This window comes from Tachyglossus aculeatus, chromosome 5 (assembly GCF_015852505.1).
Source record: "Tachyglossus aculeatus isolate mTacAcu1 chromosome 5, mTacAcu1.pri, whole genome shotgun sequence".
Lineage (NCBI taxonomy): Eukaryota > Metazoa > Chordata > Mammalia > Monotremata > Tachyglossidae > Tachyglossus > Tachyglossus aculeatus.
This window is the reverse complement of record NC_052070.1, coordinates 34,778,077-34,794,610: the sequence shown is the minus strand read 5'-3', so window position 1 is coordinate 34,794,610 and position 16,534 is coordinate 34,778,077. Positions and strand designations below refer to the sequence as shown.

Sequence of the window (16,534 nt, the reverse complement as noted above, 5' to 3'; positions counted from 1 at the left end):
CCCAGCCTTTGCTTTCCCAAGCCTCAACTCTTTTCGCTCCAGTCCCCCGGCATTTCCTCTTCTCTCAGCGTGGTCTGGAATTTCCTCCTAATTCCTTTTCTCTGATTCCCTAATTTGGCCCTGCTTTTCCTGTTCACCCAGCCTTAGTTTCTCTTCCTCCCACCTGCCCAGTCCCCACTTCCTTACTCCTCCAGAGCCCTCCCTATTTTACAGTCACTCTTTACCTGACTGCCTTCCCCTCTCGGGCTTCGTTTCCCCAACGGCTGCCCCGGGAAGATTTTTAGCGGGAGAGCGTGACCGTCATAAAAGGTTTTTAAAGGCTCAAATTTTGAGGTTAATACCCCGCCGTACTCTAAGAGTGTGCGTTTGCAGCCTGAGAGACGGGAGTGATTTCTCCCCCACACGCCCCATTTAACTGGGTAGGTCGTATTTTCCCAAAATCATCATCATCATCATCATCAATTGTATTTATTGAGCGCTTACGATGTGCAGAGCACTGGACTAAGCGCTTGGGAAGTCCAAATTGGCAACATATAGAGACGGTCCCTACCCAACAGTGGGCTCACAGTCTGAAAGGGGGAGACAGAGAACAAAACCAAACATACTAACAAAATAAAATAAATAGATATGCACAAATAAAATAAATAAATAGAGTAATAAATATGTACAAACATATATACAGGTGCTGTGGGGGGGATGGAGAGGGGGACGAGGGGGAGAGGAAGGAAGGGGCTCAGTCTGGGAAATCTGGCACAGAGAGTCACTCGAACACATGCGCTCTGCATCGGGGCCTGTGGTAAGCCAAAGTTACCCTTGTTGTGAAGAAGAGAAAGTTGAGGAAAAAAACAGATTGGAAATGTTGATCCCTTAAATATTCTGCGTGGTCATTAACGTACTCCATCTTTTCCCTCCAGATTTAACTCAGGCTTTCCCTCCCTTTGGCACTCCTAGATTTGTGAATGTTGGATATTTTGCGACGCGGGGGTTCTTTCCTTGATACTGAGTAAGGAGTCTGTTTGCCTTCAGGATGACCTCAGAACTGGAGAGCAGCCTAACATCCATGGACTGGTTACCACAGCTCACCATGAGGGCGGCCATCCAGAAATCCGACGCCACCCAAAATGCCCACGGACCCGGGGCTTCCAAGAAGAACGCGCTCCTCGACCCGAACACCACGCTGGACCAGGAGGAAGTACAGCAGCACAAAGACGGGAAGCCACCCTACAGTTACGCCAGCCTCATTACGTTCGCGATTAATAGCTCACCCAAAAAGAAAATGACTTTAAGTGAGATTTACCAGTGGATCTGCGATAACTTCCCGTACTATCGAGAGGCTGGCAGTGGTTGGAAGGTAAGACGGCTTCCGTGTTTTTTTCCGCTTTCCCGTTTTGATGATGATGACGGCGTTTATTAAGCGCCTACTGTGTGCAAAAGCACTGTTCTAAGCGCCGGGGTAGGTACAAGGTAATCAAGTTGTCCCACGTGGGGCTCGCAGACTTAATCCCCATTTTCCAGCTGAGGGAACTGAGGTCCAGAGAAGTGAAGTGACTTGCCCAAAGTCCCACAGCTGACAAGTGGCGGAGCCGGGATTTGAACCCATGACCTCTGACTCCAAAGCCCGAGCTCTTTCCACTGAGCCACGCTGCTTCTCTGACAGTGAGGAGTGATTTGTAAAAGAGGAAGCAGTTTTTCCTTAATGTAGTGTGAAAATAGTTTTTCCACTGATACCTATGGCTGTAGTAATGAAATCTGAAAAGTTATTCCTTGACTTCACTTTGATAATAATAATAATGGCGTTTATTAAGCGCTTACTGTGTGCAAAGCACTGTTCTTAGCCCTGGGGAGGTTACAGGGTGATCGGGTTGTCCCACGCGGGGCTCGCAGTCTTCATCCCCATTTTACAGATGAGGTAACTGAGGCACAGAGAAGTGAAGTGACTTGCCCAAAGTCACACAGCTGACAATCGGCAGAGCCGGGATTTGAACCCCTGACTTCTGACCCCAAAGCCCGGGCTCTTTCCACTGAGCCACGCTGCTCCTGCTGTTATTGTTCTACATTTTGTCCCCTTTCTGACTCAATTTTGCATCCTTTTTATCGCCATTCCTTATTTTTGTTGATTCTTGTTCCTTCCCCGACCTTATTTTTCTCCCCTCACCTTCCATCTTCTTTTTCCTTGTCTTGTATTTTTATCCTCCTTTTTTTGTTAGAGAAGCAGCGTGGCTCCGTGGAAAGAGCTTGGGAGCTTGAGAAGGTCCTGGGTTCTAATCCCAGCTCCACCACATGTCTGCTGTGTGACCTCGGGCAAGTCACTTACCTTCTCTGAGCCTCAGTTACCTCATCTGTAAAATGGGGATTAAGACTGTGAGTCGCACGTGGGACAACCTGATCACCTTGTATCCCCCCCAGCGCTTAGAACAGTGCTTTGCACATAAAGCTTAACAAATGCCATTATTATTATTTGGAAAGGGTGTTTTTGTTGAAAAGGTGGCTTTTTTGTAGCACGTATTTAAAATGAAACTAAAAAAAAGTATTTAGAATGAACGGATATTTTTATGATGAAAAAGTAGCAGGGATTCCTGGTTTTTAAATAGAAAATTCCACTTCTGTATAAATACAAAAATGTGGAGCCCATTAAAGTGAGGACAGGAATGCAGTTTGCACTTATCTACTCATCTTCAACTACTCAAGAAACAGCCCAGGTGAGTGTATATCATCATCATCATCAATCGTATTTATTGAGCGCTTACTATGTGCAGAGCACTGTACTAAGCGCTTGGGAAGTACAAATTGGCAACATATAGAGACAGTCCCTACCCAACAGTGGGCTCACAGTCTAAAAGTCCCAAGGGAGTATATCCAAGGGAGTCGTCAAGTGACTTTTTTTCTTTTCTTTGAGGCTGAAGCAGTTATGCCTCTCAAAGGACTTAATTTTATAAACATTATGTGCTATTTTTAATGTATTTCATATGGCCTAGGCTGGGAAAAGAGAACGCATGAAGACCCTGGGGTCCTCTTCAGTTGCTCTCCAGAGACAGTAATAATAATAATAATAATAATAATAATAATAATGATGGCATTTGTAAATGCTTTCTAGACTGTGAGCCCACTGTTGGGTAGGGACTGTCTCTATATGTTGCCAACTTGTACTTCCCAAGCGCTTAGTACAGTGCTCTGCACACAGTAAGCGCTCAATAAATACGATTGATTGATTGAGGTGTCAAGCACTGTTTTAAGCAGTGGGATAGATACAAGCTAATCAGGTTGGAAACAGGCCCTGGCCCACGTGGGGCTCATACTCTTAATACCCATTTTAGGGATCATCATCATCGTCATCAATTGTATTTATTGAGCACTTACTATGTGCAGAGCACTGTACTATGTGCTTGGGAAGTACAAATTGGCATCACATAGAGACAGTCCCTACCCAGCAGTGGGCTCACAGTCTAAAATGATGAGGCACAGAGAAGTGAAGTGACTTGCCCACGGTCGCCCAGCAGACGTGTGGCGAAGCCGGGATTAGAACCGAGATCCTTCTGGGGCCCGGGCTCTGTCCACTAGGCCTCGCTGCTTCTCTGTTGTACTTCCCAAGCGCTTAGTACAGTGCTCTGCACACAGTAAGCGCTCAATAAATACGATTGATTGATTGATTAGGACAAGACAGTAAGGCAAGAAGGGTCAAAGCTCTGGTCGTTTTGATGCCATGCCCATTCTGTAGAAACCTTTATCGGTTGGGCCAAGACCCCAGTTATAATAATAATAATAATAATAATAATAATAATAATGTCATTTATTAAGCGCTTACTATGTGCAAAGCACTGTTCTAAGCGCTGGGCACTGTTCTAAGCCCAGTTGAGGCAGGACCCTCTGAAATCTATTCAGGTTTGGACAAACTCAGGCACCACCCCCCCCAATTATTTTGGTTCATTCATTCATTCAGTCGTATTTATTGAGCACTTACTGTGTGCAGAGCACTGTCCTAAGCGCTTGGGAAGTCCAAGTTGGCAACATATAGCGACGGTCCCCACCCAACAGCGGGCTCACAGTCTAGTCTTGGTTGGGGACTTGCCATCAGGTAGTTAGGACCCCCATTGTTTTCATGCACGAACCCACTGGGCATCTGGTCCACCCGGAAAAATCCAGCCCAGGCAGGGCTTCGATCCGCCGTCGACCCCCGGCCCGCGTCCTCCCCCTGGCCCGGAATGGCCTCCCTCCGCCCATCCGGCAAACTATCTCTCTTCCTCCCTTCAAAGCCCTACTGAGAGCTCACCTCCTCCAGGAAGCCTTCCCACACTCAGCCCCCTTTTTCCTCTCCTCCCCCCCATCCCCCCCGCCTTGCCTCCTTCCCCTCCCCACAGCACCTGTCTATATGTTTGTATATTGTATGTTGCCAACTTGTACTTCCCAAGCGCTTAGTACAGTCCTACTGAGAGCTCACCTCCTCCAGAAGGCCTTCCCAGACTGAGCCTCCTCCTTCCTCTCCCCCTCCTCCCCCCACCTTACCTCCTTCCCCTCCCCACAGCACCTGTAAATATGTATATATGTTTGTACGTATTTATTACTCTATTTTATTTGTACATACTTATTCTATTTATTTTATTTTGTTTATATGTTTGGTTTTGTTCTCTCTCTCCCCCTTCTAGACTGTGAGCCCACTGTTGGGTAGGGACCGTCTCTATATGTTGCCAACTTGTACTTCCCAAGCACTTAGTACAGTGCTCTGCACACAGTAAGCACTCAATAGTACTTCCCAAGCGCTTAGTACAGTGCTGTGCACACGGTAAGCGCCCAATAAATACGATTGAATGAATAATTCATTCATTCATTCATTCAGTCGTATTTATTGAGCGCTTACTGTGTGCAGAGCACTGTACTAAGCGCTTGGGAAGTACAAGTTGGCAACACCTAGAGACGGTCCCTACCCAACAGTGGGCTCACAGTCTAAAAGGGGGAGGCAGAGAACAAAACCAAACATATTAGCAAAATAAAATAAATAGAATAAATATGCACAATATGCACATTCATTCATTCATTCAATCATATCTCTTGAGCGCTTACTGTGTGCAGAGAACTGTACTAAGCATTTGGGAAGTCCAAGTATGGCATCTGTTAAGTGCTTACTATGTGCCAAGCACTGTTCTAAGCACTGGGGAGGTTAGAAGGTGATCGATCAGGTTGTCCCACGGGGGGCTCACAGTCTTAATCCCCATTTTCCAGATGAGGTAACTGAGGCACAGAGAAGTTAAGTGACTTGCCCAAAGTCACACAGCTGGCAATTGGCTGAGTCAGGATTTGAACCCATGACCTCTGTATCCAAAGCCCGTGCCCTTTCCACTGAGCCACGCTGCTTCTCTTAATTCTTAATCTTTATACATCCTCCTCAACCCCGTAGCCCTACTGCACTTCCGAAGATGTCCATACATTTATTTATTTCTATTAATGTCGGTTTCCCCCTCCAGACTATAAGCTCGTTTTGGGCAGGGAACAATAATAATGATGGCATTTGTTAAGCGCTTACTATGTGCAAAGCACTGTTCTAAGCGCTGGGGGGGATACAGTGTGATCAAGTTGTCCCACGTGGGGCTCACAGTCTTAATCCCCATTTTTACAGATGAGGAAACTGAGACTCAGAGAAGTTAAGTGACTTGCCCAAGGTCACACAGCAGGCTTGCGGTGGAGCCGGGATTCAAACCCACGACCTCTGACTCCAAAGCCCGGGCTCTTTCCACTGAGCCACACTGCTTGTCCGAATGTGTCTGTTGTATTGTACATTGTAGGGACCGTCTCTATATGTTGCCAACTTGTACTTCCCAAGAGCTTAGTACAGTGCTCTGCACACAGTAAGCGCTCAATAAATACGATTGACTGAATGACTGAATGAATTGAGAATGTCCTGTGTATTGAGAAGCAGCGTGGCTCAGTGGAAAGAGCCCGGGCTTGGGAGTCCGAGGTCATGGGTTCTAATCCCCGCTCTGCCGCTTGTCAGCTGTGGGACCTCGGGCAAGTCACTTCACTTCTCTGGGCCTCAGTTCCCTCATCTGGAAAATGGGGATGAAGACTGTGAGCCCCCCGTGGGACAACTTGATCACCCTGTATCCTCCCCAGTGCTTAGAACAGTGCTTGGCACATAGTAAGCGCTTAGCAAGTGCCATCATTATTATTATTGTTATTATTATTACTCTCTCAAGCGCGTAGTGCAGTAAGGGCTCAGTAAATGCGATCAATCAATCAATCGTATTTATTGAGCACTTACCGTGTGCAGAGCACTGTACTAAGCGCTTGGGAAGTACAAGTTGGCAACATATACAGTCCCTACCCAACAGTGGGCACGATCGATTGATTAATACGCTTCGCCTCATCAGAGCAGTATGGTTGGGGCTGCCTTTGGCAGTGAAACCTTCCCAAGTCTTTTGGCGCCCAATAAGTCCTCCAAAGTCCCAGACTAGCTTGTATCCCGCCAATTCAGACCCATCTTTTAGACTGTGAGCCCACTGTTGGGTAGGGACTGTCTCTATATGTTGCCATCTTGTACTTCCCAAGCGCTTAGTCCAGTGCTCTGCACACAGTAAGCGCTCAATAAATACGATTGATTGATTGATTGATCTTTTCCTCTTCAAGTACTGTCAGTTCGGATTATCAATTAAACCTCTCCCATCTGCCTGAGTGGACCTATCTTCTGATACTAGTGTGTGATCCAAAGTCACACGCTTCCCCTGTCGGGCCTCCTTTCCGCCTCCATTGTGGCTTGGAAGCCCTTGGGGTTTTTTTGTGTTATTTTTTTTTTAAATGGCATTTGTTATATGTTGCCAACTTGTACTTCCCAAGTGCTTAGTACAGTGCTGTGCACACAGTAAGCGCTCAGTAAATACGATTGATTGATTCAGTGCTTACTCTGTTCCAGGCAGCTCTGCTAAGCGCTGGGGTAAATACAGGGTAATCATGTTGGCCACAGTCCCTGTCCCACGGGGGGCTCACAGTCTTAATCCCCATTTTACAGATGAGGGAACGGAATCAATCAATCAATCAATCGTATTTATTGAGCGCTTAGTGTGTGCAGAGCACTGGACTAAGCGCTTGGGAAGCGCAAGTTGGCAACACATAGAGACAGTCCCTACCCAACAGCGGGCTCACAGTCTAGAAGGGGGAGACCGAGAACAAAACCAAACATAGTAACAAAATAAAATAAATAGAATAGATATGTACAAGTAAGATAAATAAATTAATAGAGTAATAAATATGTACAAACATATATACATATATACAGGTGCTGTGGGGAAGGGAAGGAGGTAAGATGGGGGGGGATGGAGAGGGGGACGAGGGGGAACTGAAGCACAGAGAAATTGCGCCTTGCCCCAGGTCACACAGCAGACAAGTAGAGGAGCTTGAATTAGAACCCAGGTCCTTCTGTCAGGCCCAAGCTCTGTCCATTAGGCCACACTGCTTGTCATTCATTCATTCATCCATTCGATCATATTTATTGAACGCTTACTGTGTGCAGAGCACTGGACTAAGTGCTTGGGAAGTCTAAGTTGGCAACATATAGAGACGGTCCCTGCCCAACATTCATTCATTCCTTCGATCGTCTTTATTGAGCGCTTACTGTGTGCAGAGCACTGGACTAAGCGCTTGGGAAGTCCAAGTTGGCAACATATAGGGACGGTCCCTTCCCAACATTCATTCATTCAATCGTATTTATTGAGCGCTTACTGTGTGCAGAGCACTGGACTAAGCACTTGGAAAGTCCAAGTTGGCAACATATAGAGACGGTCCCTGCCCAACATTCATTCATTCCTTCGATCGTATTTATTGAGCGCTTACTGGGTGCCGAGCACTGGACTAAGCGCTTGGGAAGTCCAAGTTGGCAACATATAGAGACGGTCCCGACCCAACAGCGGGCTCACAGTCTATGATGTCAGCCAGATCCCACCCGAACCCTAAAATGCATTTGGGAAGTGGTGAGTAGCCCTTTTTAGGTGTGATGTGAATGTAGGGATTGGGACTGGAGGGGACTAGAAAGAGGCTGGGGGAAAAGGAGACGGAAAAGAAGCAGCGTGGCTCAGTGGAAAAGAGCCCGGGCTTTGGAGTCAGAGGTCATGGGTTCAAATCCTGGCTCCGCCACTCGTCAGCTGTGTGACTTTGGGCAAGTCACTTCACTTCTCTGGGCCTCAGTTCCCTCATCTGGAAAATCAATCAGTCAATCAATCGTATTTATTGAGCGCTTACTGTGTGCAGAGCACTGGACTAAGCACTTGGGAAGTACAAATTGGCAACATATAGAGACAGTCACTACCCAACAGTGGGCTCACAGTCTAAATGGGGGAGGCATACATACATACATATATATATATGTGTGTATATACGGAGAAGCAGCGTGGCTCAGTGGAAAGAGCCCGGGCTTTGGAGTCAGAGGTCATGGGTTCGAATGCCGGCTCCACCACAAGTCTGCTGTGTAACCTTGGGCAAGTCACTTAACTTCTCTGAGCCTCAGCTACCTCATCTGTAAAATGGGGATTAAGATTGTGAGCCCCACGTGGGACAACCTGATCACCTTATATCCTCCCTAGCGCTTAGTACAGTGCTTTGCACATAGTAAGCGCTTAACAAATGCCATTATTATTACACATATACAGGTACAGTATATATACAGTACAGTGCCTGGGACATAGTAGGTGCTTAACAAATACCATAATTATAAATTATCATTATTACTAACCACTGGGGTGGAGACTATAAGCTCATTGTGGGCAGGGACCTATCTACCTGTCCACATGTTTGGTTTTCTTGTCTGTCTGATCACCTTGTAACCTCCCCAGCGCTTAGAACAGTGCTTTGCACATAGTAAGCGCTTAATAAATGCCAATATAAAAGAAGAGGATGGTAGAGGTTGAGGCTGTTCTTAATCCAAGTTTTCATGGAATCCTCGAGCTAGAAGAAGCATCCGCATCACCAGATCCGGCCAGCCCCCTTACCTCTAATCGGGTGTACGCCAATCCTCCAAGGAGCTGGGCTGTGGCTTCTGTTTTTAATGATCTTCACAGTTAGGGATCAATCAATCAATCAATCGTATTTATTGAGCGCTTACTGTGTGCAGAGCACTGGACTAAGCGCTTGGGAAGTACAAGTTGGCAACACATAGAGACAGTCCCTACCCAACAGCGGGCTCACAGTCTAGAAGGGGGAGACAGAGAACAAAACCAAACATACTGACAAAATAAAATAAATAGAATAGATATGTATAAGATAAATAAATACATAAATAGAGTAATAAATATGTACAAACATATATACAGGTGCTGTGGGGAAGGGAAGGAGGTAAGATGGGGGGGGATGGAGAGGGGGACGAGGGGGAGAGGAAGGACATCCTGGATATCAAAGCCTTCCCATTGTACTTGGTTCCCAGGTCCCTCAAAACGATCTTTTTGTCCTAATTTAGTCCTTTTTTTGCTGCACTTTAAACACATTCCCTCTTCGGATCTCTGTGGTGATCAGCACATTTATATAAATATAAATAGATTACTCTATTTATTTATTTGACTTGTACATATCCATTCTATTTATTTTATTTTGTTAGTATGTTTGGTTTTGTTCTCTGTCTCCCCCTTTTAGACTGTGAGCCCAGTGCTGGGTAGGGACTGTCTCTATGTTACCAACTTGTACTTCCCAAGCACTTAGTACAGTGCTGTGCACACAGTAAGCGCTCAATAAATACGATTGATGATGATGATTGATGATGATGATCAGCAGGTTGGTGTCATCCCCGCCTAATAACTCTTTATAAACTCGATGATTGGCTAAACGGCTTTCATTCCGATAGCTTTTCCATACAGGTCCCGGATCCCACCCCTTAAAGTCTTAATCCTTTTTCATATCTTTGAGCCCGCTGTTGGGTAGGGACCGTCTCTTTATGTTGCAAACTCGTACTTCCTAAGCTCTTAGCACAGTGCTCTGCACGCAGTAAGCGCTCAGTAAATACGATTGAATGAATATCTTTTATATTCTGCACGTCTGTTGTAAAATTTAGTGACCAAAATCAATCAATCAATCGTATTTATTGAGTGCTTACTGTGTGCAGAGCACTGCACTAAGCGCTTGGGAAATACAAGTTGGCAACATATACAGACAGTCCCTACCCAACAGTGGGCTCACAGTCTAAAAGGGGGAGACAGAGAACAAAACCAAACATACTGGCAAAGTAAAATAAATAGAATAGATAAGTACAAGTAAAATAAATACATAAATAGAGTAATAAATATGTACAAACATATATACATATATATGTATATATACATACAGCGTGGCTCAGTGGAAAGAGCCCGGGCTTTGGAGTCAGGGCTCATGGGTTCAAATCCCGACTCCGCCACTTGTCAGCTGTGTGACTTTGGGCAAGTTACTTCACTTCTCTGGGCCTCACTTACCTCATCTGTAAAATGGGGATGAAGACTGTGAGCCCCCCATGGGACAACCTGATCACCTTGTAACCTCCCCAGCGCTTAGAACAGTGCTTTGCACATAGTAAGCACTTAATAAATGCAATCATTATCATTATTATTATTATATATACAGGAGCTGTGGGGAAGGGAAGGAGGTAAGATGAGGGGGATGGAGGGGGGGAAAACCCAGTGTGAGCAGAGCTTGACAAATAGTGACTTAGTTCATCAATAAAATCGGAAGGAGAACAAAGGAAAAAGCAAAAAAAACCTGTTTTTGGCTTATCTGCTCGTATGAATTTTTTAAATCTTATCTCAATACCTCTCAACTTCCCTCTGCTGTGTTTGCTAATTACGCATAGGATTATCATTTTGCCGGCCTATATATTTTTCACTCGTCACGGTGGAGTCGAATATAGTTGTTGAGCCCAGATTATATGGGCATGACTAATGTGAGTGTCGCCCATAGATTACTTCCCTTCCTCTGTGTGTTTTACTTTTATTAATGTACCGCCCAAATCACGTTTGCTTTTTTTCTTTTTAAATAAAGAGCACCACGTCCCTGACTCATCCAGCCTGTGGTTCGTTCGGATCCCGTGCTTTTTCTCTGGCCTGCTTGTCCTAATATCTGATAAGATCTGATCTGTCATTTCTTGACCCTGAGTGGCAGATTTGTACTTCCCAAGCGCTTAGTACAGTGCTCTGCACACAGGAAGCGCTCAATAAATACGACTGATGATGAACTGTTTGTCCCTATCGATCCCATCCTGTTTTGGATGGTCCATTTCCCTTATTGAATTTTAATCGTACGGTTACCACATGATGCACTTCCAGACATTTCTTGTCCTTTCGGAGGCGAATATTAGCAGGTATTTTGGGTGCTGCACCTAGTATTCGGCGGTTCCAGCCCTCATCTCTAGCAAAATAAGAAGCTATTGAGATATTCGGTTTTAAATTGCTTCCAATTGCTTTGCTTTGCACCAAAATAAGCAGCTATAAAGATATTCGGTTTTAAATTGCTTCCAATTGCTTTGCTTCGCACCAAAATAAGCAGCTATAAAGATATTCGCTTTTAAATTGCTTCCCTTTCAGAGCTTCCTCATTTTTGCAAAATGTTCCCGTGCAGTCCAGGGTAATTTGTTGAACTCTGCCATGTAAGAGAGAAGTGGTCAGAGTTTAAAGAATTAAGCAGAATAAAATACTCATAAATGCGAGCGCTCTTCATTAATGGGGTTCCCGAGCATGAATTCTAATTAGCAGTTATTCAATATTGACAGTGATCTAAGCTGGAGACGCCAACTGTCGCCCTTTGGCGACATAAAGGCAAAACAAACATGGGCCCCGTTTTTCCAACTGCACCAGGGGTTCCCTGGGAATGAGAAGGAGAGGCTTCTAAGCAGCGTAGCGCAGCGGAAAGAGCCCGGGCTTTGGAGTCAGCAGTCATGGTTATTATTATTATTATTATTATTATTATTATTATTATTATTATTATTATTATTATTATTATTCTGTCCCCTTCTCAGTCAGTCAGTAGTGTTTATTGAGCGCTTACTGCTTGACTCCTACGTATATTTTCCCTAGGAGGATATGGGATTCAAGTTGTCCTCTACCAAGCCCTCTCTTGGTAGAGGGATCATCAGGGAACCATGTTCCCTGGGAATGAGAAGGAGAGGCTTCTTCTGAGAGCTCACCTCCTCCAGGAGGCCTTCCCAGACTGAGCCCCTTCCTTCGTCTCCCCCTTGTCCCCCTCTCCATTCCCCCGGCCTTACCTCCTTCCCTTCCCCACAGCACCTGTATATATGTATATATGTTTGTACATATTTATTACTCTATTTTACTTGTACATATCTATTCTATTTTATTTTAGTATGTTTGGTTTTGTTCTCTGTCTCCCCCTTTTAGACTGTGAGCCCACTGTTGGGTAGGGACCGTCTCTATATGTTGCCAACTTGGACTTCCCAAGCGCTTAGTACAGTGCTCTGCACACAGTAAACGCTCAATAAATACGATTGATTGATTGATTTTGTCCCCTACTCAGTCAGTCAGTAGAAGAGGCCGAGTGGGGATTAGAAGCCAGGTCCTTCGCACCCTCAGGCCTGTGCTCTGTCAATCAATCAATCAATCAGTCGTATTTATTGAGCGCTTACTGTGTGCAGAGCACTGTACTAAGCGCTTGGGAAGTACAACTTGGCAACATATAGAGGCGGTCCCTACCCAACAGTGGGCTCACAGTCTAGAAACCATTAGGCCACACTGCTTCTCGTCAGAGCGGCCGAGTTTCCCCGGGTGGGGGACTCCTGTTTGAATCAAGGAGAATTCCAGGCAAAGCCCAGGAGGTTATTGCCTAGAACAGTGCTTTGCACTTAGTAAGCGCTTAATAAATGCCATTATTATTATTATTATTATTAATCAATCAATCGTATTTATTGAGCGCTTACTGTGTGCAGAGCACTGTACTAAGCGCTTGGGAAGTCCAAGTTGGCAACATCTAGAGACGGTCCCTACCCAACAGTGGGCTCACAGTCTAAAAGGGGGAGACAGAGAACAAAACCAAACGTACTAACAAAATAAAATAAATAGAATAGATATGTACAAGTAAAATAAATAAATAAATAGAGTAATAAATATGTACAGACATATATACATATATACAGGAGCTGTGGGGAAGGGAAGGAGGTAAGATGGGGGGGATGGAGAGGGAGAAAAGTTAGAATTTCCTAGAATTTCATCCTTCTCGACTTACCATCCCCTTCTCCTGAAAACGTAATCCAACCTTCATTGTTTATTTTTGGTTCGGCTTTGCTAGAATGTAATTTCACTCCTTAAATTCAAAAACCTCTGGCAGCGGTGGGATTCGAACCCACGCCCCCGGAGAGACTGGAGCCTTAATCCAGCGCCTTAGATTATTATTATTGCCGCGGGGAATCGCGGAGGTGCGGGGCAGGAAGAGACTGCGGAGAGCCACTTGGGAGGAAATATCCTACCGGCGGCTTTCTCAGCAGAGAGGTGAAAATCGGGCTACAGTAAATCCTTCATAATCCAGAGGCAGGGTAGGATCACAGGAGGAAGGAAACAGTGGAAGCAGGCAAGGGGGAGTTAATAATAATAATAATGATAATAATAATAATAATAATAATAATAATAATAATAATAATAGTGGTAGCATTCATTAATCACTTACTATGTGCAAAGCACCGTTCTAAGCGCTGGTCTATGTTTGCGGTCTTTGTTTATGAAGAGTCCATGCCACCCCATAATGATAGCATTTATTCACTTCTCTGGGCTGCAGTTACCTCATCTGTAAAATGGGGATTAATAATGATAACAATAACAATAATGATCCTTCCCTTCCCCACAGCACCTGTATATATGTTTGTACATATTTATCACTCTATTTATTTATTTATTTTACTTGTACATATCTATTCTATTTATTTTATTTTGTTAGTGTGTTTGGTTTTGTTCTCTGTCTCCCCCTTTTAGACTGTGAGCCCACTGTTGGGTAGGGACCGTCTCTATATGTTGCCAACTTGGACTTCCCAAGCGCTTAGTACAGTGCTCTGCAAACAGTAAGCGCACAATAAATACGATGGATGATGATGATGATGATGATAATAATGATAGCATTCATTAATCACTTACGTGCAAAGCACCGTTCTAAGCGCTGGTCTATGTTTATGGTCTTTGTTTATGAAGAGGCCATGCCACCCCATAAATGATAGCATTTATTCACTTCTCTGGGCTGCAGTTACCTCATCTGTAAAATGGGGATTAATAATAATAACAATAACAATAATGATCCTTCCCTTCCCCACAGCACCTGTATATGTGTATATATGTTTGTACATATTTATTACTCTATTTATTTATTTTACTTGCACGTATCTATTCTATTTATTTTGTTAGTATGTTTGGTTTTGTTCTCTGTCTCCCCCTTTTAGACTGTGAGCCCACTGTTGGGTAGGGACCGTCTCTATATGTTGCCAACTTGGACTTCCCAAGCGCTTAGTACAGTGCTCTGCACACAGTAAGCGCTCAATAAATACAATGGATGATGATGATGATGATGATAATAATGATAGCATTCATTAATCACTTACGTGCAAAGCACCATTCTAAGCACTGGTCTATGTTTATGGTCTTTGTTTATGAAGAGGCCATGCCACCCCATAAATGATAGCATTTATTCACTTCTCTGGGCTGCAGTTACCTCATCTGTAAAATGGGGATTAATAATAATAACAATAACAGTAATGATCCTTCCCTTCCCCACAGCACCTGTACATGTGTATATATGTTTGTACATATTTATTACTCTATTTATTTATTTATTTATTCATTCATTCATTTATTTATTTATTTACTTATTTTACTTGCACGTATCTATTCTGTTTTATTTTGTTAGTATGTTTGGTTTTGTTGTCTGTCTCCCCCTTCTAGACTGTGAGCCCACTGTTGGGTAGGGACCGTCTCTATATGTTGCCAATTTGGACTTCCCAAGCGCTTAGTCCAGTGCTCTGCACACAGTAAGCGCACAATAAATACAATGGATGATGATGATGATGATGATAATAATGATAGCATTCATAAATCACTTACGTGCAAAGCACCGTTCTAAGCGCTGGTCTATATTTATGGTCTTTGTTTATGAGGAGGCCATGCCACCCCATAAATGATAGCATTTATTCACTTCTCTGGGCTGCAGTTACCTCATCTGTAGAATGGGGATTAATAATAATAACAATAACAATAATGATCCTTCCCTTCCCCACAGCACCTGTATATGTGTATATATGTTTGTACATATTTATTACTCTATTTATTTGTTTATTTACTTATTTATTTATTTATTTATTTATTTATTTATTTATTTATTTTACTTGCACGTATCTATTCTATTTTATTTTGTTAATATGTTTGGTTTTGTTGTCTGTCTCCCCCTTCTAGATTGTGAGCCCACTGTTGGGTAGGGACCGTCTCTATGTGTTGCCAACTTGTACTTCCCAAGCGATTAGTCCAGTGCTCTGCACACAGTAAGCGCTCAGTAAATACGATGGATGATGATGATGATAATAATGATAGCATTCATTAATCACTTACTATGTGCACAGCACCTTTCTAAGCGCTGGTCTGTGTTTGCGGTCTTTGTTTATGAAGGGGCCATGCCACCCCATAATGATAGCATTTATTCACTTCTCTGGGCTGCAGTTACCACATCTGTAAAATGGGGATTAATAATAATAGCAATAACAATAACAACAATGATGCCTCCTCCAGGAGGCCTTCCCAGACTGAGCCCCCTCCTTCCTCTCCCCCTCCTCCGCCTCCCCATCCCCTCTGCCTTACCTCCTTCCCCTCCCCAAAGCCCCTGTATATATGTATGCATGTGTACATACATATACATATATATGGGAGTCAGAAGGACCGGGGTTCTAATCTCAGCTCTGCAAGTTGTTTGCTGGGTGACCATGGGCAAGTCACTTCAATTCTCTGTACCTCTGTACATATGTATATGTACATACACATGTATGTATATATATGTATATGTATGTATATATGTATGTACATATATGTATGTGTATATGTATGTACATATATATGTATATATGTATTACTCTATTTTACTTGTACATATCTATTCTATTTTATTTTGTTAATATGTTTTGTTTTGTTGTCCGTCTCCCCCGTCTAGACTGTTAGCCCGCTGTTGGGTAGGGACCGTCTCTAGATGTTTCCAACTTGTACTTCCCAGGTGCTTAGTACAGTGCTCTGCACACAGTAAGCGCTCAGTAAATACGATTGATTGATTGATTGAGCGCTTACTGTGTGCAGAGCACTGTTCTAAGCGCTGGTCTATGTTTATGGTCTATGTTTATGAAGAGTCCATGCCACCCCACACAAACCTGAGCGTTCATATCCTGTTTCAGGAAAGGAGGGAGGAACCTTACTTAATAATAATAATAATGGCATTTATTAAGCGCTTACTCTGTGCAAAGCACTGTTCCAAGTGCTGGGGAGGTTACAGTCAATCAATCAATCAATCAGTTGTATTTATTGAGCACTTACTGTGTGCAGAGCTCTGTACTAAGCGCTTGGGAAGTACAAGTTGG

The 16,534-nt window shown here is 43.9% G+C and overlaps 1 protein-coding gene across 2 annotated transcripts in view; it reads left to right on the top strand.

The window, feature by feature from the left end:
• FOXJ3 (forkhead box J3) overlaps positions 1–16,534 on the top strand; it is a 195,039-nt gene that overhangs the window by 77,552 nt on the left and 100,953 nt on the right. For both annotated transcript variants that reach the window (XM_038746442.1, XM_038746441.1), the window contains exon 3: positions 1,027–1,351. In XM_038746442.1, coding sequence (XP_038602370.1) covers positions 1,027–1,351 — 325 coding nt within the window. The remainder of the gene's footprint in view (positions 1–1,026; positions 1,352–16,534) is intronic.